Source organism: Thamnophis elegans, chromosome 12 (assembly GCF_009769535.1).
Source record: "Thamnophis elegans isolate rThaEle1 chromosome 12, rThaEle1.pri, whole genome shotgun sequence".
In the NCBI taxonomy this organism is placed as follows: Eukaryota; Metazoa; Chordata; class Lepidosauria; order Squamata; family Colubridae; genus Thamnophis; species Thamnophis elegans.
In genome coordinates this window covers 47,061,102-47,086,877 of record NC_045552.1, presented here as the reverse complement: position 1 = coordinate 47,086,877, position 25,776 = coordinate 47,061,102, and the positions used below count along the sequence as shown (strand labels likewise).

Genomic DNA, 25,776 nt, shown 5'->3' with positions numbered 1-25,776 from the left:
ATTTTGCAGTAACCTTCCCCTGCCACGCCCACCAAGCCACACCCACCAAGCCACACCCACAGAACCGGTAGTAAAAAAAATTAAATCTCACCACTGGTGGGTTGGAAGAGGCCAGCCTGTCCTTCCAACTACCGGTTCGGCAAACCGGATGCAAAATTAGCTGAATCCCGCCCTTGGTGTTCTTCAATTCCCTGGAAGACTGACAAAAGCTAACATGAATCCTATTAAGTGATCACCTGCCCCAAAAACAAACAAGGAAAAGACAGCTAGACATTCTGATTTCAGGACTGAGTCCCTCTCCCCCTCTCCCCCCCCCCCGGTTGATGGAGAATGTTTTTAGCAAAAGTGTTTTCAAAGCTCTGAATTTCTGCAACTATCTGGGCAGTGTTTCTGCCATCTTACACTTGGCATCAAGGGAGGGTACGGGGTGGGGACTTGAAAACCAGGGTCAAAGTGTTTTGTCTTGGTTTCAGTAGCAATAATAGACCTTTTGGTTTGAGATGTCAAATGTTTTTATGGTTTATGAAATCGGATGTTTCTCAGAATAGAACAGAATAAGAAAGTTGGAAGGGGGCCTTGGTGGAACAACTTGCCTCCAGAAGTTGCCAATGCTCCAACCCTGGAAATTTTAAAGAAGAGATTGGACAGCTGTTTGTCTGAAATGGTGTAGGATTTCCTGCGTGAGCTGGGGGTTGGACTAGAGGACCTCCAAGGTCTCTTTCAACTCTGTTATTCTATTCTAGACGGGCAGCTTTTATTGCCCAGAAGGTCTTCTAGTCCAGCCCCCTGCTCAAGCAGCAGACCCTATTTATCATTTTAGACAAATGGCTGTCCAGACTCTTCTTAAAAGTCTCCACTGATGGAGCATCAGTGGTGGGATTCAGCCAGTTTGCACCTATTTGGGAGAACCGGTTCGTAACTTTCTAAGCAGTTGGGAGAACCAGTTGTTGGAAGAAATCTTATTTTATTTTTCCCCCCACTTTAGAGGGCTAATCCTGTAAGGAAGGCAGAAAGGAAACATTCTGGTGTTGTTTCTAGCCTCATCTTTATTGCCCTGCTTACAGAAACTGTCTTTCCGGTTAACCCTCATTACATTGTAACAGCTAAGGCGAAGCGCCCATCGAAGTGAGTTGGCCATGGCCAGATTGTCACATGACTATCGAGCTATGCCTACCAAGCTAGTCATTATGGCAGAGAACCGGTTGTTAAATTATTTGAATCCCACCACTGTGAAGCATCCATACTTCTCTCGAGGCAAATCCTTCCACTGATGAACGGTTCTAACTGTCAGGAAATTTCAGTTTTAGTTCTAGGTTCCTTCTCTCCTTGATTACTTCCCATCCATTGCTTTCTCCACAAAGGAAAAGGCAGTGTGCTTCCTTGAGGACTTCCTCCTTGCAGGATTTGACCAAAGCAGCATTTTTGAGGTGTTGGGGTGTGTGTGTGTGTGCGTGCTTAAAATCTGCTTGACATTTTACCATGCTCCTCCCACCAGGTATTGGTAGCACCTTCTCTTCCTGATTTTCCCTCCCCCTCTCCCCTTTCTGTCTCCGGATCATCTTCTTGATGAGTTTGGGCATAAATGAACCATCCATCAACCCATTAAATCTCAGCAGGAGAGTCATTTCCTTGTGCAAACAGCTGTTTGAAGCCTGGTCTGCCTGCTGCTTGCTGGAATGAGCCCCTTTCTTTTGCATAGCATTGGCGGGTGACATTTTCCAGTAATGAAGAAGGAAGGTGAGCAGGAAAAGATTGGCAGGAATGGGGGCTACCTGCAGATTTTGGCAGGGTGGCAGAAAGGAGGCTGCTAATTGTTCTGCACAGCTGCATTGTACTTAACCTCCTGCTGGAGAAACTCAAAACATATATCCAAGATATCCATTTCTTAGGAGAGCAAAGCCTCTGCTAGAGGAGTAGGTTCCTATACTTGCCGGGACTGGTTCGCTGCTTATGCACTATATATATATATATATATATATATATATATATATATATATATATATATATGTGTGTGTGTGTGTGTGTGTGTGTGTGTGTGTGTGTGTGTGTGTGTGTGTGTGTGTGTGTGTGTGTGTGTGTGTGTGTGTGTGTGTGTGTGTGTGTAGGTAGGTAGGTAGATATAGATATAGATATAGATATAGATTAGATATAGATATAGATATAGATAGATAGATAGATAGATAGATAGATAGATAGATAGATAGATAGATAGATATAGATAGATAGATAGATAGATAGATAGATAGATAGATAGATAGATAATAGAGATAGATAGATAGATAGAGATAGATAGATGTAGATAGAGATATAGATATAGATATAGAGATAGAGATAGAGATAGAGATAGATAGATAGATAGATAGATAGATAGATAGATAGATAGATAGAGATAGAGATAGAGATAGAGATAGAGATAGAGATAGATAGATAGAGATAGATAGATGTAGATATAGATATAGATATAGATATAGATATAGAGATAGAGATAGAGATAGAGATAGAGATAGAGATAGAGATGATAGAGATAGAGATAGAGATAGAGATAGAGATAGAGAGAGAGAGAGAGAGAGAGAGAGAGAGAGATAGATAGATAGATAGATAGATAGATAGATAGATAGATAGATAGATAGATAGATGTATATGTATTAAGTGTTACAACCGCTGGTATGCCCAAATATGGGAGGAAGCCCATTGCTTCCATTCTCTGTCCTTCGGCTCATCACAAGAGACCATCCAGACAGAAACCCAATATTTTTACTGTTGCCTTTGTTACATTTGTGTTGTATTTGTGCTGATAAATAAATCCCAGTAAGGGTATGGCTAGCTGATGAGAACTAAATAGCTTGAAATAGATCTATACTAGTCTCCCTTTATTTATCAGCACAAATACAACACACACACACACACACACACACACATTGTAAGAAATGTCCTTCTGAGTTCAGCTCCAAGTGGGGAAAAAGACACTGGAGACATGGAGGCTGCTTGGAAAGATGGTTGAATGGTGGACAGGATCAAATGGCTTGAGCTCCTGAACAGAAAAGGGGGATGAAATGCTTCAATGCTGGGTGAAGAAGAAGAGAGGAGAAGAAGGGGCTTGCAGGGTTTTTTTTTTAAATAAAAAAGCCCAACCTCTCTGTTTAAGTAATGTATTCTGATTGGTTGTCAGACTCCCATGGGGCCATGCAGAGATCAGTGGAACAACTTGCCTCTTGAAGTTGTGAAAACTCCAAAACTGGAAGTTTTTAAGAAGAGGTTGGATAACCATTTGTCCGAAGTGGTTTTAGGGTTTCCTGCCAGAGCAGGGAGTTGAACTAGAAGACCTCCTAGGTCCCTTCCAACTCTGTTATTCTGTTTTTACATCTTTTTTTTTTTCTTGGCTAAAAACCGAAACAAGGCGGTGTAAAATATGCTTGCCATCATATTCGGTGCTGCTTTCTTTGAATGTTTGCCATTTTATCTTTGATAAAATTCACTGGGTTTTCCTTCTCCTCTCGTTAATGGTATTGTGACAATATAGCTGACGGCTTTTTAAAAATTTATGCTATTTGTGCCTTCTCGGGCATATCCTTTTTCTGGGGATGCGTTCTTTCCTATATCAGCTCTCACTGATTTTCTCAGTGACAGTTCCTTGCATGAAAGCAAGAGACCTTTTATGCTGGAGGAAACTTTAAGGTGGGATTAGGTGAGAGTGTGATGCAGAAAAAAAACAAGTATTGGAGCTGGAGAGAGAGAGAGAGAGAGAGAGAGAGAGAAGATTGGAGAGAGAGGAGTGAGAAAAGAGAGAAGAGAGGGAGAGAAGAGAGAGAAAAGAGAGCGAGAGAGAGAAAAGAGAGAGAGATATTGATAGGTGAGAGGTAGAGAGAATGTTTTATCACTGACCTGCTCGACTCAGTTAGAGAGTGGAATATGGCCACACAAGAGGATTGAGGTTGAATGATGGCTACTATAACTGCATGATGCAGCAGCAACTTGAGAAGCTCAGCTTCCATTTTAAAACAATGTTTCTAGTCCTTGTGGTTGCAGATTTATCAGAATGGTACATAAGGTTTCAGAATGAGAGATATGGAAGAGGTAATGTATGTTATGTTATGCCATGCTCTTCCTACCTTCCCAGAAAGCAAGGGAACTTCCTTTTTTTGTTTAACCGGATTGGAATTTATGTTGTGGTGTTTTTAGTTATACTGACCACAAGGAGGCAGTATGTGACTGATTACCTTCTTCTGGGGACTCATCAGATATACTTAGCCTGATCTTTCCCACCAGGTCTCTTCTATGAGGTCTTTTCCATGAGATCGTTTCTATGAATTCTATGAGAATTCCTTGCATGGGAATTGAATTCATAAACTATTGCACTTTAGTTGATTATATATAAAATATTAGCTTTAGGTGCTGTCTAGGTCCTGGTGCGCCATGGTGTTGCAGGAAGGAATATATAGGGAATGGAAGACTTTACCTCACTGTCCTAGATAGATAGATATATCGGTAGATATGTAGATAGGTAGGTAGGTACATAGGTAGCTAGGTAGCTAGGTATGTATGTATGTATGTATGTATGTAGGTAGGTAGGTAGGTATGTAGGTAGGTAGGTAGGTAGGTAGGTAGATAAGTAGGTAGATAGGTATATAGATAGATAGGTAGGTATGTAGGTATGTAGGTATGTATGTAGGTAGGTAGGTAGGTAGGTAGCTAGGTATGTATGTATGTAGGTAGGTAGGTAGATAAGTAGGTAGATAGGTAGATAGATAGATAGGTAGGTATGTAGGTATGTAGGTAGGTATGTAGGTAGGTAGGTAGGTAGGTATGTAGGTATGTAGGTAGGTATGTAGGTAGCTAGGTATGTATGTAGGTAGGTAGGTAGGTAGATAAGTAGGTAGATAGGTAGATAGATAGATAGGTAGGTATGTAGGTAGGTATGTAGGTAGGTAGATAGATAGATAGGTTATGTATGTATGTATGTATGTAGGTAGGTATGTATGTATGTAGGTATGTAGGTAGGTAGATAGATAGATAGGTTATGTATGTATGTATGTAGGTAGGTATGTATGTATGTAGGTATGTAGGTAGGTAGATAGGTAGGTAGGTAGGTAGGTAGGTAGGTAGATAAGTAAATAGGTAGATAGGTAGATAGGTAGGTAGGTAGATAGGTAGATAGATAGGTAGGTAGGTAGGTAGGTAGGTAGGTAGATAAATGGATACCTTACCACCCCCATTCTCTGCTCTCTACTCATCCATATAGTGGTATTTATTTATTTTATTACCATTTTCTTCTTCTTCTTCTTCTTCTTCTTCTTCTTCTTCTTCTTCTTCTTCTTCTTCCTCCTCCTCTTCCTCTTCCTCTTCCCCCTCCTCCTCCTCCTCCTCTTCTTCTTCTTCTTCTTCTTCTTCTTCTTCTTCTTCTTCTTCTTCTTCTTTTTCTTCTTCTTCTTCTTTTTCTTCCCCCCCCTCCTCCCTCCTCCTTCCTTTATTGTAAGCTGCCTAGAGTAGCCCCACAGCCAGATAAGTGGCAAGTACATTTAACCAATAAAAATAAATGAATAAATTTCTTGGGAACAATTTGGCCCCCTGCATAGCTCCCTCGAGGATGCAGTCAGTCACCTTGGATCCAATCACCTCACCCCTCCAGAGGACGTCATGGTCAGGTCAGACACGCTTCTTATACCCAGATGGCTACTCTCACCTCCCCAAGGCCCAAAGGTTAGCTTGCTTGCTTGTTCAGAATTCTAAAATAAATCCTCCAAGCAAGCAAGCAGGTTTGTTTTTGTTTTTGTTCTCCATTCAGCAGCTTCTCTTTGACTTCCCCCTCCCTTCATTGGAGACAGTAGAGGAGGAGGGGTTGGAAAGGATTGTGAACATCTGGGAAGACTCTCATGGGTACAACACAAGATACAAGGGCTTGATGCAAAGGAGCTACAAACTTGGAAAGATTCCATTCCAAAGAAGTGGGGGAAACAGAAAGAAAGTGACAGTGGCTCAGGTCACTCAAGACTCTTCTTCTTAAATCCAGGTTAAGAAAACGCCGTGCTTGTGGGTAGAGAACGATCAATACCCAAAGAAAATAACTGCATTGTGATGGCTGGTTCACACCACATGCCAAGAAAGTGGTTAGGTTTCCACCATGCACTGAATGAACCCTTTACTCAACCTTAGTTTAGTCTGCTGTAGTGTGGGAATCTCAGTTCACGGTGCCTCAGGGGCTAAGACGCTGAGCTGGGTCGATCAGAAAGGTCGGCAGTTCAGCAGTTCAAATCCCTAGCGCCGTGTAACGGAGTGAGCTTCCTTTACTTGTCCCAGCTTCTGCCAACCTAGCGGTTCGAAAGCATGTAAAAATGCAAGTAGAAAAAGAGGAACCACCTTTGGTGGGAAGGTAACAGCGTTCCGTGCGCCTTTGCCGTTTAATCATGCCAGCCACATGACCCCGGAGATGTCTTCGGACAGCACTGGCTCTTTGGCTTTGAAACGGAAATGAGCACCGCCCCCTAGAGTCGGGAATGACTAGCACATATATGTGAGGGGAACCTTAGTGTGGGAATCTAACCCCTAGGTTTGAGATTGTGTGGAGTGGAAGGGCTAGTTGTGATTTTTTTTGCCAACAAAGGAGAATATTTGTAGCTCTCGTTGAAATGAGAAGTCTTTGGTAATTCTCTGAGCTTGGTGGTTTTCTTGCAGATGTTTCATTCATGCTAGCAGTGATGATGTTACCTACTTTGGGTCATGAAACATCTGCAAGAAAACCATTGAGCTCAGAGAGCACCAAGGATCCCTCATTTCAACCCAGAGCTACAAATATTCTCCTTTATTGGTATAACAAATGGGCATCAAACATTTTAGAAAACACATGCTAGCCTTGATGATGTTACCTAGTTGGGTAATGAAATGTGTGCAAGAAAACAACCAAGCTCAAAGAGTATCAAGGACCCCACAATCCTCCTCCTTTTCCTCCTCTTCCTCCTCCTCCACCTCCTCCTCTTCTTCCTCCTTTCTGCAAACCCCACTCCCTTCTAGAACTGATGATGTTACCTAGTCAGGTAATGAAATGTCTGCAAGAAAACACTCAAGTTCAAAGAGCATCAAGGACCCCACAATCCTCCTCCTTTTTCTCCTCTTCCTCCACCTCCTCCTCCTCCTCCTCTTCTTCTTCCTCCTTTCTGCAAACTCCACTCCCTTCTAGAACTGATGATGTTACCTAGTCGGGTAATGAAATGTCTGCAAGAAAACACTCAAGTTCAAAGAGCATCAAGAACCCCACAATCCTCCTCCTTTTCCCCCTCCTCCACCTCCTCCTCCTCCTCCTCCTCCTCTTCTTCCTCCTTTCTGCAAAACCCACTCCCTTCTAGAACTGATGATGTTACCTAGTTGGGTAATGAAATGTCTGCAAGAAAACTATCAAGTTCAAAGAGCACCCAAGACCCCGCAATTATAATCCTCCTCCTCCTCTCCACACACCCTACTTTATTCTAGAACTGATGATGTTACCTGGATGGGTCAGGAAACGCCTGCAAGAAAACAATCGAACTCAGAGAGCACCAACGCCTCCTTGCTTTGTAAGCCAATGTTTGCTTGCAGCTGTTTCTGAATGCAAGAGTATAAAAAAACAAAACCAAGCAACACACGCATACACACAAACACATACACACAGAGACACAAACGTTTGAGCAGAGCAAAGGTAAAGGTTCCCAGGGGAGTAGGAATGGAGTTGAGGCTGCCATTGGGGCAAGGGTTAATCGCGCCTTCTTTGAGGGAAGTGACAGGCAGCCACAGAGAGAGAGATGCTGGCGCATTTTCAGCCGTGGGCGTGGGTCTCTTCCACTTTCCCATCACTTGTCAGAGAGGGGCTCAGACTGACAGCCTGCTCTTGGCAGGTACTTCAACTCTGATTTAGAAAGCTGACAAGGAAGTGTTTGGAGAGCTGCTGTCATGTTATCCGGTTCCCTGCAAAGCATAGAAATAATCCAATAATCTTTGGGAAGGCATCGGGTTGAGCTATGTACACAGTACGCATGTCTCTCTCTGGAAGGGGCAGCTGTGATAAAGCAACAGCCTTCCACACACAAACTGTTTCGTTCCCATTGCACCAGAGATGGGAATAAAGCAATGTCATCATGTAGTATTTGTATAATGTAATGTGGAATGCGCGTACACTGTTCCTTTGGGCTCCAATGACTCGGGGGGAGCCATGGAACATAGAATAATGGAGGTCATCTAGTCCAACCCCCTGCTCTATATCATTCCAGACAAATGGTTGTCCAGTCTCTTTTTGAAAGAAATGGAGCACCCACTTCTCAAGGATGTGGGAAAATGTGGCCCCGCGAGCGATTGTGGGTGCACCTCGCTTCACCCACATAACACCTATCCTCTGCGAGCTGCACTGGCTACCTGTCGATCTCCGGGTGCGCTTCAAGGTGCTACTTGTCACCCATAAAGCCCTACATGGTAGTGGATCTGGGTACTTGAGAGACCGCCTACTGCCAATTACCTCCACGCGACCTATTAGATCCCATCGATTAGGCCTCCTCCGAGTTCCATCTGCCGGTCAATGCCGACTGGCAACTACGTGGAGGAGAGCCTTCTCGGTGGCAGCTCCGACCCTATGGAACGATCTCCCCATGGAGATTCGTACCCTCACCACCCTCCAGACCTTCCGCACAGCCCTCAGAATCTGGCTATCCCGTCAGGCCTGGGGCTAAGACTGTAACCCGCCCGAATGGTATGAATGTTGTGTTTTTAATTATGTATTGTCTTATATGTCAAAAGTTTGTCTCCCCTTCCCCTTTGGGTTGTGAGCCGCCCTGAGTCCCCCCAGGGAAAAGGGCGGCATATAAATAAACTTTTTTTTTTTTAAAAAGGAAAGCTATCCCATTGGTTGATTGCTCTCACCATTAAGAAAGTTCTCCTTTTAAGTTCTAAGTTGCTTCCTCCTTGGGTAGAATAAAGTCGAATAGAAAGAGTAGAGTAGAGTAGAGTAGAATAGAATAGAAAGAATAGAGTAGAGTAGAGTAGAGTAGAGTAGAGTAATAGAATAGAATAGAATAGAATAGAATAGAATAGAATAGAATAGAAAGAATAGAGTAGAGTAGAATAGAATAGAAAGAGTAGAGTAGAGTAGAATAGAATAGAAAGAATAGAATAGAGTAGAGTAGAGTAGAGTAGAGTAGAGTAGAGTAGAGTAATAGAATAGAATAGAAAGAATAGAGTAGAGTAGAGTAGAGTAGAATAGAATAGAATAGAATAGAATAGAAAGAGTAGAGTAGAGTAGAGTAGAATAGAATAGAATAGAATAGAAATAGTAGAATAGAATAGAATAGAATAGAAAGAATAGAGTAGAGTAATAGAATAGAATAGAAAGAGTAGAGTAGAATAGAATAGAAAGAATAGAGTAGAGTAGAGTAGAGTAGAATAGAATAGAATAGAAACAGTAGAGTAGAATAGAATAGAATGGAATGGAATAGAATAGAATAGAAAGAATAGAGTAGAGTAGAATAGAATAGAAAGAATAGAGTAGAGTAATAGAATAGAATAGAAAGAGTAGAGTAGAATAGAATAGAAAGAATAGAGTAGAGTAGAGTAGAGTAGAATAGAATAGAATAGAAACAGTAGAGTAGAATAGAATAGAATAGAATAGAATAGAATAGAATAGAAAGAATAGAGTAGAGTAGAATAGAATAGAAAGAGTAGAGTAGAGTAGAATAGAATAGAAAGAATAGAATAGAGTAGAGTAGAGTAGAGTAGAGTAGAGTAGAGTAGAGTAGAGTAGAGTAATAGAATAGAATAGAAAGAATAGAGTAGAGTAGAGTAGAATAGAATAGAATAGAATAGAATAGAATAGAATAGAAAGAGTAGAGTAGAGTAGAGTAGAATAGAATAGAATAGAATAGAAATAGTAGAATAGAATAGAATAGAATAGAAAGAATAGAGTAGAGTAATAGAATAGAATAGAAAGAGTAGAGTAGAATAGAATAGAAAGAATAGAGTAGAGTAGAGTAGAGTAGAATAGAATAGAATAGAAATAGTAGAGTAGAATAGAATAGAATGGAATGGAATAGAATAGAATAGAATAAAGCAGAGCTGGAAGGGATCTTGGAGGTCTTCTAGTCCAGCTCAAGCAGGAAAAACCCTATACTATTTCACATGTGGCTGTCTACTTACTTGAGTGTTCAATGCTCCCGAGTTGCTTGACCATCAAATTAGTGCAAGAAAACCATATGCCATCATCCACAAGTCTTTCTTTAAAATCCCCTTTGCCCCACCAAAACAAAATTTGGAATTGAGAGAACGGTAGTAGTTTTTAAAAAAACAAAAACAAAATGGGAGAATGTCTCTTTCTGGGGCTAGCTAAACAGGGCAGAGAGTGGAAATGTTTCCATGAATTCATTATGGATGCTGCTAATGATTCCGCCGGCTTCTAAGCACAATATTATCCTGCAGTCGGAAAGTCTGGTCCCCTGTTGAGAAGGTCCCTCCCTGCCTGTAGTTGCTACAACACTTCCATTCCCAGCATTGAGCTGGCCGCGAGATCACCCTGCAGGATCTGGCTTCCCATCAGCTTTCTTTCGTCTGCTGGTCATTCATCTTCTCCCTTCGCTCCCCTGTCCCTTAATTTTAAAGGGATGCCTCGTACACCTCGCTGTTTCCTCCAAACCTGATGCATGCTAATGAGATTCCGGTTGTTGCTGTAGCATCCTCTGTTTTCCTTCCCCAAAGGTGATGAAGCTGAGGAAGTTAGCCCAGCAGGTAGCCAACTGCCGGCAGTGCCTCGAGCGGTCCACAGTCCTCATCAACCAAGCGGAACACATCTTGAAAGAAAGCGACCACGCCCGGTTCCTGCAAACAGCGAAGAATGTGGCAGAAAGGTACCACTCCAAAGACAAAGGGTGGGTGGGACAGATGTTGTTTTGGCAAGAGTTCTGAGGGACCCCTCCCCAGCTCCTGTCTTCCCAAGAGACCCCCCCATTCCAAGTTTTGTAAGTTCCTGAATGTGTTTGGTAGACGCTCTCGGTCATCCAGGTTGTCCCAAAGGTGCTTTTTTCAAGAGGCAACTGGACTTTCTCTTTTTTTCTTTGGAAGACGTTTCGCTTCTCATCCAAGAAGCTTCTTCAGCTCTGACTGGATGGTGGGGAAGGGAAGGATTTATATTCCTTGCAGACAGCTGGTCATTTGCATCCTTTTAGGAAGTCGTTGAGGCCACTTGGAGGTTTCCCTGGGTCGTCAGGGTCACCCCAGTGGTGCAAATGGGTGTGGAGCCTTCTTGGAACTGCTGAAAGGAGTGTGTTATAGATTGGAGATACATTATGTTGTATCTCCCCCACTCTGTTGAGAGAGGGCAGAGAGGACCACCGGTTTGGAAAAGGGGTCAAAGAAGCCATTTATGTCAAAATTGAACAGCTCTCTTCTATCTCCAGTCTACAACACAGTCCTTTTGACAGTTCCAAGAAGGCTCCACACCCATTTGCAAAGACACAGACAAACCTCCAGGGGGCCTCAATGACCCCCTAAAAGGATGCAAACGACCAGCTGTCTGCAAGGAGTATAAATCCTTCCATTCCCCCACCATCCAGTCAGAGCTGAAGAAGCTTCTTGGATGAGAAGAAAAACGTCTTCAAAGAAAAAACAAACCCCAGAAAGCCCAGTTGCCTCTTGAAAAAAGCACCTTTGGGATAAGGTCCTGAATATCCCTTGAGTAGCATCGCAACCAAGACCGTCCAAGGAAGCTGATTTGTCGTCATGTTTCGCAAGGCTCAGGGAATGGTCTGCTGAAAGGCGAAAGCGCTTAATCTCATGGAACTTACTTGCCTCCAAGAACAGCTTAGAAGCTTGAAAGAGGTTTTTCCATCTACAAGAGAAATCAGCAGGCTGCTCATCCTGTTCAGAAGTCCGTGCAAAGCTTTGGATTCTATTTCAAACAACACGGAGATGTGGTTTTTTTTTCCTGGATGTCCACAAAAATAAAATTCAGTGCATCTTGTAGATTCTAGACCAGGTGGCATGCGTAGCCATTTCTGAGGGCATGTGAGGCATTGCCCTGTTCGAACCTACTCTGTGGGTGTGGCCTCCTTTGTGGGAGTGGCTTGCCGCCCATGTGACCGGATGGGAGTGGCTTGCTGCCCATGTCACCGGATATGAAGATGCCGACGACACTTGTCAGAACCACATTAAATTACCTCACACACAGCCCTGGCATGCATAAGAATGTGATGTAAACTTGATTTTTAAAAGGCATCTTTGGTTTGCGTTAAAACAACTTCAACACACGCAATGTTCTGATTGCACCACAAACGCAGGAGTCATCCTTACCTTTCACAGAGGCCCTGAGTTTTATAAATATGAGCATGATAGTGTAGAATAATCATATCCAAGGACCAGTGGTGGGTTTCAAAATTTTTTGAAACCTCTTCTGTAGGTGTGGCCTGCTTTCCGGATCCACTGGTGGAACTTCTTCTAACCGGTTCAGTAGATTTGACGAACCGGTTCTACCGAATAGGTGCGAACTGGTAGGAACCCACCTCTGGCTCCAGCGCACATGCATGCATTGGCCAGCTGATTTTCGGCCTTAATCTTTGGGCATTTTTCGCCTTCTGGAGGCTTCAGGGAAGCCTCCCAAAGCTCCGGAGGGAGAAAAACTGCCCAACGGGCAACCCGGAAGTCCGTTCCCAAAATTCCTGTTTGCATGTTAGGCCATTTTTTGCCCTCTGCAGGCTTCAGGATGCTTTCCTGAAGCCTAGATAGGGCGAAAAAAAGGCCAACGGGACCCACCGGAAGTTCAGGAACAAACTTCTGGGTTGCCCGTTGGGCCATTTTTCTCCCTCTGGAGGCTTCAAGAGGCTTTCCTGAAGCCTGCGGAGAGCAAAAAACAGCCCAACTCACCTGCCGGAAGTCCGGAGGTTTCAGAGGGGCCTGCGCGCATGTGTGTGGGGGGAGGGCATTGCATTATGGGTGTAGGCATGTGCGTGCGATCCCCCCCACTGCCCCCCCCTTTGGCACACCTCGACAAAAAGGTTAGCCATCCCTGTTCTAGAGAAAGGACAAATCCTGGACATTAAACCCCGTGTGATGGGAGGTTCTACAAATCTACAGTGTCGTTTAGAGCCAGTTCCAGCTCCCTCCCCCCACCCGTCTGTACATCATCAAGATGAAGAGCGAGAGGAGGAATTCTGGGAGTTGAAGTCCACAAGTCTTAAAGCTGTCAAGTTTGAACACCCCTGGGTTTTTTTTTCCTAAAGGGTTAGGGGTGCAAGGGCCTTGTAACTTGACAGCTTTAAGACTTGCATGTTTCAATGCCAGAGTTCCTGAGCCAACATGACTGGAGGAGGAATTCTGGGAGTTGAAGTCCACAAGTCTTAAAGCTGTCAAGTTTGAACACCCCTGGGGTTTTTTTTCCTAAAGGGTTAGGGGTGCAAGGGCCTTGTAACTTGACAGCTTTAAGACTTGCATGTTTCAATGCCAGAGTTCCTGAGCCAACATGACTGGAGGAGGAATTCTGGGAGTTGAAGTCCACAAGTCTTAAAGCTGTCAAGTTTGAACACCCCTGGGGTTTTTTTGCCTAAAGGGTTAGGGGTGCAAGGGTCTTGTAACTTGACAGCTTTAAGACTTGCGCGCTTCAAATGCCAGAGTTTCTGAGCCAACATTTTGGTTGCTAAGCAAGAGTGTTGTTAAGTGAATTTCACCACATTTTACAAGTTAGCCACTCCCACTCAGTCACATGGCTGGCAAGCCACTCCCACCCAGTCACATGACTGGCAAGCCACTCCCACCCAGTCACATGGCCAGCAAGCCACTCCCACCCAGTCATATGGCCAGCAAGCCACTCCCACAAAGCAGCCACACCTACAGAAGAGGTTCTAAAAATTTTTGAAACCCACCACTGTCCCAAACATTGTTCATTCTCAATACAACCCAGCATTGAGCAACACGTAGCCGTCATGCAACGGCGTTACATAAAGATCAGACATTAGAGGCCAGGGACACTATCGTGGTCTTTATAGACTGATACCTAACTTAATAATTAATTCAGTGGTACATGGTTAATGTATTCCCACCCTCCTTTCAGGCAAGTAGCTCTTGCTGAGATGAATGATCTGTCTTTGCTGATTAGGAATATTGTCGCTGTTTTGATGTTTTTTTTAACTTCCACTCCTGCCGTATATTTCTTGGAGCCATTTTGGAGCTGAGCTGCATGGAAATAACAGTCATAAGTAAATAATAAATAAACGAATGAAATAACGAACTGGATAAGGGGGCTCTGAGTGCCCTCATCTAGCTTCCACACTTTTATCCACATTTTGGGATGTCTCCATCACCTCAATCTGGCTGGTCTCCCCTCCCCTCTCTCTTTCTCTCTCCCCTTCCTCCCCCTCCCCGCTGCCCCCCCACACCGCCCCCTCCCCTTTGCTACAAGAGTCTTACAACATGGCAAGGCTGTTTCCAGCCCTTTCATCAAAAATCAAAGCGCCGCCTGGGAAATGACAAGCCTTACCTAATGGTTAGCGATGCTCTTTTTTCTCTCTCTCTCTCTTTTAGGGTTGCCATGGCAACTGCATCCTCTCAAGTTTTGATACCCGATATCAATTTTAACGATGCCTTTGAAAACTTTGCTTTAGATTTTTCCAGAGAGAAGAAATTGCTGGAGGGCCTGGATTATCTAACAGGTTTGTGCCAATTTTGCAGTCTTAAAGGCCTTCGGTGGGTTCCTTTCCCCACTTTGCTGTGGGTTTTTTTTCTTTTCCATTTTTCGTTTTCTTTTTTCTTTTTTTTCCCCTCCAGTCCTCTGGACTTTTGTGGATAAGTAGAGGGGATGCAATTTACTTCTGTTCCATTTGTGTCTTGTAACCTCAAGAGTAAAACCTGCTTGGTACATAAAAGTGGGATTTATTTCTGGCAAAAAAGAGAACAAGAATTGCCACGTAGGACACCAGATAGTGTTGCTTGGCTGCACCATCCACACCAGTAGATAGATTAGATAGATAGATAGATAGATAGATAGATAGATAGATAGATAGATAGATAGATAGATAGATAGATAGATAGATTAGATAGATTAGATAGATAGATAGATAGATAGATAGATAGATAGATAGATAGATTAGATTAATAGATAGATAGATAGATAGATAGATAGATGATAGATAGATAAGATGATAGATAGATAGATAGATAGATAGATAGATAGATAGATAGATGATAGATAGATAGATAGATAAGATAGATAGATAGATAGATAGATAGATAGATAGATTAGATAGATAGATAGATAGATAGATAGATAGATAGATAGATAGATTAGATTAGATTAATAGATAGATAGATAGATAGATAGATAGATAGATAGATAGATAGATAGATAGATAAATAGATAGATAGATAGATAGATAGATAGATACTTTATTTGTATTCCGCCCTTTTCCCTGAGGGTACTCAGGGCGGCTCACAATTCAGGGGGAGGGAGGACAAACAAGTTACAAACACGAAAACAATACATCATTAAAAGAGCACAGCAGTCATACTATTCGAGTGGGGTTGAAATCTTTAGCCCCAGGCCTGTAGGGACAGCCAGGACTTAAGGGCTACGCGGAAGGCCTGGAGGGTGGTGAGGGTACGAATCTCCACGGGGAGTTCGTTCCAGAGGGTCGGAGCAGCCACCGAGAAGGCTCTCCTCCAGGTAGTTGCCAGCCGACATTGGCCGGCTGATGGAATTCGGAAGAGGCCTAATCTATGGGATCTTATTGGCCTAGTGGAGGTAATTGGCAGTAGGCGGTCTCTCAAGTACCCAGATCCAATACCATGCAGGGCTTTGTAGGTGACAAGTAGCACCTTGAAGCACACCTGGAGATCAACAGGCAGCCAGTGCAGCTCGCGGAGGATAGGTGTTACGTGGGTGAAACGAGGTGCACCCACGATCGCTCGCGCGGCTGCATTCTGGACCAGCTGAAGTCGCCGAATACTCTTCAAGGGCAGCCCCATGTAGAGCACATTGCAGTATTCCAGCCTAGAGGTCACAAGGGCACGAGTGACTGTTGTGAGAGCCTCCCGGTTCAGGTAGGGACGCAACTGGTGCACCAGGCGAACCTGGGCAAATGCCCCCCTGGTCACAGCTGACAGCTGTAGGGTGTAAATGCATAGCTAGTCCTCACTTTAATGGAAATTGGGACTGGAATTTCCGTCGCTAAGCAAATGCCCTTGTAAGTGGGAACGGGCCACGATCAGACCATTTAGCAATGGAAATTCCAGCATTTCTGGTTGCCGTTATTAAGTAAATCACGGTGGGCCATTCAACAAGGACCTCACAGGGTGGCCATCTGCCAGCTTCCCAGCCAGCTTCCGATAAGCAAATCAATGGAGAAAGACAGGTTTGCTTACTGACTGCATGATTCTCTTAATGGCTGCAATGATTTGCTTAACAACGGGAGCAAGAAGGTTGCAAAATTGGGTGCAATTCTCTTAGCAATCAACAACCCAAGTTCGACTTCGAGTTCGAGACCTAAGCATTGCAAGACAGGGTGAGCTCCTGTTAGTTGTCCCAGCTCCACCTAGCAGTTTGAAAGCATTCAAATGCGAGTAGATAAATAGGTACCACTTCAGTGGGAAGCGCTCTGTGCACCTCGGCATATAGTCATGCCGGCCACATGATCATGGAAGCATCTTTGGATAATGTTGGGTCCCTTGGCTAAGAATCAGAGATAAGCACTGCTCCCTAGAGCCGGACACAACTGGGTAAGGAAACTTTTACTTTTATAGAACAAGGATGAATGGTTTCTCATGGGGAGAACAGAAAGCTGCTCACTTCTTGTCTGCTTCTACAGCACCCAACCCGCCCGCTGTCCGTGAAGAACTTTGCACCGCCTCCCACGACACCATCACTGTCCACTGGATCTCTGATGATGAGTTCAGCGTCGGCTCATATGAGCTCCAGTATACCATCTTCACCGGCCAGGCCAACTTTATCAGTAAGTCACTCTTTCTTCAGCTGCTCTTGGTACCATGATTGAGGTAGGCTTCTACTCAACCATGCCCATTGCTGCAGCGGCAGCTATTTTGAACTAATGTATAGCGGTAGCAATCATCTTCTTTTAACGACCTCATAATCCCTTGTGGTGTGGAGTCTGGGCAAACTGATATGGAGCTAGCAGAGTGTTTAATGGCCGGATGCCCTTCGTGTCGCCAATGCAGAGTTTTGTCCTGCAGATATATTATCATTGTGCCTAGAGAGAGAAATATCTGCCTCTGCCTAGGATCAAACTCAGTAAGTCATATATATCGCCTCATAGAGCTTTATAGCTGTCTTTAAGCAGTTTAGAATAGAATAGAATAGAATAGAATAGAATAGAATAGAAGAATAGAATAGAATTCTTTCTTGGCCAAGTGTGATTGGACCTACAAGGAATTTGTCTTTGGTGCAGATGCTCTCAGTGTACATAATGAAAAGATACATTTGTCACAAATCACAAGGTACAACACTTAATGATAGTCATAGAGTGCAAATAAGCAATCAAATCATACTAGGAAACAATCAGTATAAATTGTAAGGATACAAGCAACAAAGTTACAATCATAAGTAGGAGGATAGGAATGATGATAAGATTAATAGTAGGGCAGACTTAGTGAATAGTTTGACAGTGTTGAGGGAATTATTTGTTTAGCAGAGTGATGGCGCTTGGGAAAAAACCTGTCCTTGTGTCTAATTGTTCTGGTGTGCAGTGCTCTATAGGGCCATTTTGAGGATAGGAGTTGAAACAGATTATGTCTGTAAATATTTTAATGTATTGCCCCCAATCTGGGTCCTCCTTTTACCAACTTCAGAAGGATGGAAGGCTGAGTCAACCTTGAGCTGGTCACGGTCGAACTGCTGACAGTCAGCAGAGTTAGCCTGTGATATTTGCATTCTAATCACTGTGCCACCACGGTTTTCTGGGATGCTCTGGAGATGGCTTGCAACTTCAGATTCATCTTCTCCGTGTCCTGACCAATTAGTTGGAGAGGAAGGAATTGAGATGGGCCCAAATATTTGCTTATCTGAAGGAAGAATCGCCAGGAATAATAAATGTATGTACTTTCCCATTTCAAATTCACCAAGATATATCAACATCGCTGGAAATTGCTGGATGGAGAAAGTGTGTATTTGTGTTATGGGGTGGGGGATTTTCCCTGTTCTTTACTCAGCTGAATAAATCTGCAAATTTGTGCCACCACTTCTGGGAGAAGCAGATTAAAATCTTTGGATTGGATGTGCTTAGAACAGGCATGTCGAAAGTGCGGCCCGGGAGCCAATTTTGGCCCATTTTCAAATTTCGAGCAGCCTGCAGCCTCTTCTTCCCACCAGAGTTGTTTGTTTAGTCTTTCATAAGACAGTTCATTTGCATTTAATGTTAATGGTTCAAACAATGTCAGGCTGAATGGTCGGCCCCACACATTTTCACCTCACCAAACCTGGCCCTCCTTGCAAAACTTTTGGACATCCCTGGTTTAGAAGTTCTACTCCACCTACTTTTGTCCAACTCCAAACTAGATTGAGAATACCTCTCACCAGTGGTGGGATACGACCGATATGCCCCGGTACGGGCGTACCGGTGCCTGCTGGGAGCACCAGGTAGTGTTCCGGTACAGTGCTCCGGAGGGCCCACCCACCCAGTCTCCTTACCTCTATTTGAGCTGACTGGGGCATTTGCACACACGTCATATGGCGCCTGTGCAATGCTCCACCGAGCAGCTGGAGCATTGCAGATGGTGGGTATTCACATGCGCACTGCGTGCATACATGTGGACGCCCAGGCTGGTTGCAGTGTACTGGTTGCAGTGGGAACCGGAACCCACCACTGCCTCTCACCCAGTTTTCCATCAGCTCATCAAAAATGTTTAGGTCAGGCCGCAGGGGTGGGACTCCACCAGTTTGGACTGGTTTGGGTGAACCGGTCGCTCCAATAATCAGCTGGGAGTGAACTAGCAAGTGGGCTCACCCGCCTGCCCCGCGCTTTACCTACCTTTATCTTCTCAGCTGAGTCGCGCAGCAGAGTGCAATAGTTAGCAATAGTTAGACTTATATACCGCTTTATAGGGCTTTCAGCCCTCTCTAAGCGGTTTACAGAGTCAGCATATTGCCCCCAACAACAATCCGGGTCCTCATTTTACCCACCTCGGAAGGATGGAAGGCTGAGTCAACCTTGAGCCTGGTGGGATTGCCGGACCTCAGCTGTTTTCCTTCACAAGCAGCAATCCGGAAGGTCAGTCTTCTCTAAACTGCGAAGCACGCACGCCGCGAACCGGTTGTTAAACCGGTAGGATCCCATCCCTGAGTCAGGGTTGTCCAACCTTGGAAACTTTTAAGATTGGTGGGCTTCATGCTGGCTGGGGACTTCTGGGAGTTGAAATCCTTAAAGTTCTCAAGGTCAGACACCTCTGATTTAGATGGTGGGTGATGGAGGCATCTCTTCAGTGGTGGGTTCCTACCGGTTCAGCCCGGTTTGGTAGTAGTTTGGTGGCCTGGGTCACTGAAACCGGCAGCGATCCAGGCCTGCCACGCTCCCGAATCAGTTCTCTGGTCTCTTCTCCCATCACCGGCATCTTTCTGTGCATGCGCAGAACAGTTTTCACTAAATGGGTGAAGGGGGAAGATGAGGTGTATAAGGAGGAGTGGTAAGGGGAGAGAGTAGAAGGAGAAAGAAAGGGGAAGTAGAGTAGTATGGAAGCGGAAATACACCAATGAGAGGAAGAGTGGGAAGCAGAAGGGAGAAGAAAGGTGGGAAGAGAGGGATAGGAGAGGGGAAGATGAGGAGGATGAGGATAAGGAGGAGTGGAATGTAGAGAGAGGAGAAGGAGAAAGGAAGGGGAAGTAGAGTAGGAAAGGAAGATGGAGGGAAGATAGGAAGTAAGAGAGAGGTAGAAGAAAGAGGTGTATGGAGAGTAGAAGAGCTAATAAGGGGTGTTAATCTTTTTGGGGCGTTGAGGACAAGAGGAACTGATGTAATCATTATTTAATACTATATGATACTGGCTATGTATAGTATACATGTGATTGTATGTTATGAAAATGGAAATAAAAATATGTTTTTTTTAAAAAAGAACAGTTTTCACTAAACTGTGCATGCTCTGCAACGCGTGGCGGGTGCCCGCGCACGATGCAAAATGCCCTCTCTCAGGGAACCAGTAGTAAATGGTTAGGAACCCACCACTGCATTGCTTGAATGCTTCACTCTTTATTTGAGTTGCAAGTCTCTGAAATCTGGCTGGCCTTTGGACCTGCCCAAATTCCAAGCCTGAGAAGATAGGTAGATGAAGAGGTCTCTGTCTCATCAAAAGTTAATTGGTGGTTGGGTGATTTGTGGGACGTAGAGCATGAATCCATCAAGGATCTTGGCCTTCACAGTTGTCCAAGCAAGAATTATCCATGTCTCCTCAGTGCACGGTCGAGAAGGTTGATTCTCTCTCGGTCTCCCAGACAGTGGTGTGACTAATCTCTTCATCAAGCTTTCTCTGATAATCCACTGAACTCTTTCAAGGCTCTCTGAGGGAAATTTATGGATGCTTTTCTAAGAGATTTATTGGATTATTGTCCTACATAACTACTTGGCTTTAAAAAAAAAATCTTATGACTTACTATAACGTTATATGAGGCGTAGGAACAAACCCAGCTTGCTAGACCATAGATGCAGAGTTGAACCCATGGTGAGGCCGATGTCAGAAGTAGCTGCTTGCTCCGTGGCTACTGGATATGCTTCAGATCGATTGGTAGCTGAAACCTGTCACTCAGGAATGTGGTGGCTCAGTGGCTAAGACACTGAGCTTGTCGATCAGAAAGGTCGGCAGTTCAGTGGTTCGAATCCCTAGTAACGGAGTGAGCTCTCGTTACTTGTCCCAGCTTCTGCCAACCTAGCGGTTCGAAAGCACATAAAAATGCAAGTAGAAAAATAGAAGCCACCTTTAGTGGGAAGGTAACAGTGTTCCATGCGCCTTTGGGGTTTAATCATGCCGGCCATATGACCACGGAGACATCTTTGGACAGCGCTAGCTCTTCGGCTTTGAAAGGGAGATGAGCACCACCCCCCTAGAGTCAGGAGCGACTAGCACATAGCTCAGGAGTGTCAAACTCAAGGCTTGGGGGATGCAACCCATGGGGTGTTTAGATCTGGTCCATGGGGTTGCCCTCGAAACAAGGACTGGCCCACACTGCCTGTGCCAGTGAAAATGGAGCTCGGGAAGGCCACACTGGCAGACGCCTCCCGGAGGCCATTGTGGTTGAAAAGGGAGCCTCGATGAATGACATGGAGCTGGCCACACCCACCCTGGTCCTGCTCCCCAGACCCCCTGAGGTCAAACACAACCCTGATTGGCACCCTCAATGAAATTGAGTTTGACACCTGTGCAGGGGTGGGTTCTGGCAGTTACTTCTGCCGGTTTGCTTGTGGCTGCACCAGTTCGGCTGAACCGGTCCTAATCGGTAGGAACACACCACTGCACCTGAGCTATAGCTCAATTTATAGCTAGAGACTCTGACCATTCTATCCCCCCCCATTGACTCCTCAGCTGAGCCTGAACTTTCAGGGTGACCTTTAGCAAGGTCAGGAACAGTGTGATGCAATCACAGTCCAGGGAAGGAAAGGGAATCGATTTGCAAGCCTTTTAGCTCACTTCTCTGGGACCTTCTGAGTGGCTTGCTGCTCTCTAGTTTCCCTCTGATAGCTCACCTGGAAGGCAACTCATCAGAAAGGTAATAGAGGCAAGCTGCAGGTTGTGGCAGCTACTGCTTAACTAGATGTGATAGCGAGAGAGTGGGGTGGGGTGAGGTAGGGAAGCTGGCTTCCCGCAACGGTTGTTGTTTGCAAGTAATGAGGCATGGCTGTGAAACCCCCAACTTCAAACTCTATCATTCTGCATCTCTTATCCCTCTGCTTGTATCGACTTTGAATCCTTCTTATCCAAGCAACAAAAGCCTCTGTGATTTCACGTAGGCTGGCTAAAAGCCGAGTTGGATAATCACAGTGTAATTCATTTGGGCTACGTTGGAATGCATTGTGGAGTCCTGTTAGAGAGCGAAGAGACTCTTAAGATGGCTCGAAGTAGAAGAAGGAGTGTGCAGAATCTGAGGGTGGAGTTAAAAGAGGGATTAACCCAGAATCCCTACATAATCAGAAGTGGACTAAGTTTAACCCTCCCTCCCCCTGAATTCAGTTGGTCCTTATTTAACTGTTATTGGTTTTATTCTTTTGGGTCATTCCATGTCAAATGGTCTGGGGGCTCCCTAATCCAGTGTTTCTCAACCTTGGCAACTTGACGTCCTGTGGACTTCAACTCCCAGAATTCCCCAGCCAGCTATGCTGGCTGGGGGATTCTGGGAGTTGAAGTCCACAGGACGTCAAGTTGTCAAGGTTGAGAAACACTGCCCTAATCAACCGTCCTGGATTTCTGTGAAATTTGGTGTGAACATGCACACGCGTCCCCAATAAGCATTGATAAAGTTTCACGTTTCTCATACCTTTCCCTCCAGAGATAGAAAAAGCCAAACTTTAACCTTTTTTTTTCGAGCCACAGTCATTTTCAGTCAACTTTGCTTCAACTTATCTAGATGGAGATCGCTCATGAGATTGTTTTTATTATTTTGTTTAATAGGGCACAACAAGTTGTACAAGATGTTCAAGTTTTGTTTCTCTCAACAAAATATTGCCAGAGGTAATATATCTCAAAATCGCTAAAACTACAGAAGTCAGACTGTAGAAGGCTGTACAGTAATAACTACATCTTCCCAAGTATTGCATCAGCAAATGTAACACTTATCCAATGTTCATTGGGGACATGTGTTCAATGACAATGTTCACACCAAATTTCATTGAAATTCATGATGGTCGAGCAGGGCACTTTTCTGAAATCAGACACTTGACATGGAATGACCCTTTTTTATGTTTTTTTTTACTGTTTGTAAGTTGCCCAGAGTCACCAAGGGTGAGTGGGCAGTTGTATAAATCCTACAAACAAACAAATAAAACTCCAAGCAGCTGCTGACCCTTTGGTTCAGAAGATTCCTGAATGTAAGCATTTTAGCAATAGTTCTGTTTGTTGTTGTTGTCAGTTAGTTCTCAAGTTGTGCCTGACCCATCACAACCACGTTCCTCCAGGCCTTCCTGTCCTCTACCATTCTGTGCAGTCCATTCAAGCTCTCACCGACTGCTTCGGTGACTCCATCCAGCCATCTCCTTCTCTGTCATCCCCTTCTTCTTTTGCTCTCAATCATTCCCAGCATTAGGCTCTTCTCCAGGGAGTTCTTCCTTCTCATTAGGTGGCCAGAGTCTTTGAGTTTCGTCTTCAGGATCTGGCCTTCTAAAGAGCAGTCAGGGTTGATCTCCTCCAGGACTGACCAGTTGGATCGCCTTGCAGTCCAACGGACTCGCAAGAGTCTTCTCCAGCACCAGAGTTCAAAGGCCTCCATTCTTTGGCGCTCAGCCTTTCTTATGGTCCAACCTTCACAGTCATCCATTGCAACTGGGAAAACCAGAGCCTTGACTATACGCACTTTTGTTGGCAGGATGATGTCTCTGCTTTTTCTGTTTAATGGGACCTTTACATGTATACCTGATCTTTGGTGCCTGTCACTTCCCCACCCTGTTTGTGGCAAGCAATACTGAGAAAGCATCCTAGTTTTGCCCTGACCTGCTAGCTTTCTAGCTAGCGTAAAGAATTCAGATGACCTCCCTTTCCTGATTTCTGAAATGGCACTTTCTTGAGAAATCTCGTCATTTATGATGCATTTAAGTGGGGTTTGGTAGGTAGAAGCATTCTGACAAAGCATAACCCATTGAACCTAAGGAAAAAGGGGAGAATATATCATAGATGAGTTCAGTGCAAGGAAGGAAAGGAGACAACCTCTCATGTTATGATCTTAGTGCATAAGTTGAGATGTTACACTGAGATAGGTCCTCTCCCCCTAGCAATAGCAATAGCACTTAGACTTATGTACCACTTCACAGTGCTTTACAACGCTCTCTAAGCGGTTAGCATTTTGCCCCTAACAATCTGGGTCCTCATTTTACCGATCTTGGAAGGATGAAAGGCTGCGTCAACCTTAAGCCGCTGAGAATCAAACTGCTGGCAGCTGGGAGAGAGCAGTAGTAGCCTGCAGTACCGCATTCTAACCACTGAGCCACTATAATTCCTAAGCTAGCGTTCCTGGAGATGGCAACAGTTAAAGCAACAGGAGTGAAAGATTATTACATTCATGGGAAAGTCACTAAGTGGATTTCAATTGAGATAGGAATTAAAGTTAGGTTTTGTCATACTCTCCCTGCTTTTCTAAGCTTAGTCTCCAGCATGTCAGTCAAAAGCTTAAGTGGCTCTTGGCCTCCGATGTAGGGGCTCAGATCAATCCTCCCCAATTGTTGGCCTTGCAGAAGAAGAATTCTAAAGGTTGTTGATCCAACCATTTTGGGAAAAGCCAAAGTGGATGGAGAGTCAAGCTGAGAGCCTCCGGGGCAAAGATGATGGTGACATGAAGGATCAACCATCATTCATTCAAGGTCATGAAGCTTAAAGTCTGTTGACATGGAACAAGACGAAGCAGCAATAGGTTTGAACTGCCTTGGGCCACAAGAAGGATTTTGCATCTTTGCTTTTGACAGGGGATAATCAACTCTTATGTAAGCTTCATCCTTGAAAGCGGCCGGGCGTCTTATAGAGCCACGCCATGCTGTGTCTCTGAGACCCTTAAGCCAAGTTCAAGGCTACCAGCTGTGTCATCCCACGCTGGGAATATCTGCCGCTATTTTGCCTGGGAACCTGATACAACACAGCTCTGCCTAGAGCCTGAAGATATCTTCTCTATTTTATGCCCTTAGCAATAGCAATAGCAGTTAGATTTATATACTGCTTCATAGGGCTTTCAGCCCTCTCTAAGCGGTTTACAAAGTCATCATATTGCCCCCAACAATCCAGGTCCTCATTTTACCCACCTCGGAAGGATGGAAGGCTGAGTCAACCTTGAGCCGGTGAGATTAGAACCGCTGAACTGCAGATAACAGTCAGCTGAAGTGGCCTGCAGTACTGCACCCTAACCACTGCGCCACCTCGGCTCTCTCGGCTCTCTCCTCCTTGGTCTCCTGTTCTTTCCACCCCAAGGAGCAGAACAATCCAATTCCTTCTTCTCTGCCCCCTTTAGCCGAACCTGAGCTTCGCTAGATGGAAATCTTGGAAGAAACAGCTAGCAAGATTGCAGAGGCTGTGTCTCCAGGCCGGAAAGGGACTGTTCTCCAAGTACCCTTCACCGCCCCTTTTTCACCCCCAGGTTTCCGCCCCCAGCCATTAACCTCTACCATTTCGCCTTGGCCATTAGAACCCTAGCTTTTGTGCCAGCCAATGGGACCCTGCCTCTTTAGTCCCAGGCCCTTCCTCATGGGCCTTTGGGAGAGATACTATTCACTCTGGGCTTTTGGGCTCTGGGACTAAAGAGGCAGGGTCCCATTGGCCGGCACGAACACCTAGGGTCCTAACAGCGGAGGCGAAGTGGTAGCGGTCAATGGCTGGGGGCGGAAACCTGGGAGCGGGGAAGGGTACGAGGAGAATAGTCCTAGACCAGTGTTTCTCAACCTTGGCAACTTGAAGATGTCTGGACTTCAACTCCCAGAATTCCCCAGCCAGCGAACGCTGGCTGGGGAATTCTGGGAGTTGAAGTCCAGACATCTTCAAGTTGCCAAGGTTGAGAAACACTGTCCTAGACACCTCCAGGCAGATAGTGGGAAGGTACAAGAAAAGGGAGGGCTAGGAAGAGAAAACAAGATCTAAGGTTTCTTATAGAACTCCTTTGCTTTT

The 25,776-nt window shown here is 44.8% G+C and overlaps 1 protein-coding gene across 1 annotated transcript in view; it reads left to right on the top strand.

Annotated features, from left to right (window-relative positions):
• MID2 (midline 2) overlaps positions 1-25,776 on the top strand; it is a 229,851-nt gene that overhangs the window by 181,012 nt on the left and 23,063 nt on the right. The window contains exons 5-7 of the mRNA XM_032228641.1: positions 10,702-10,850; positions 14,515-14,642; positions 16,794-16,937. Of these exons, the coding sequence (XP_032084532.1) occupies positions 10,702-10,850; positions 14,515-14,642; positions 16,794-16,937 (421 nt within the window). The remainder of the gene's footprint in view (positions 1-10,701; positions 10,851-14,514; positions 14,643-16,793; positions 16,938-25,776) is intronic.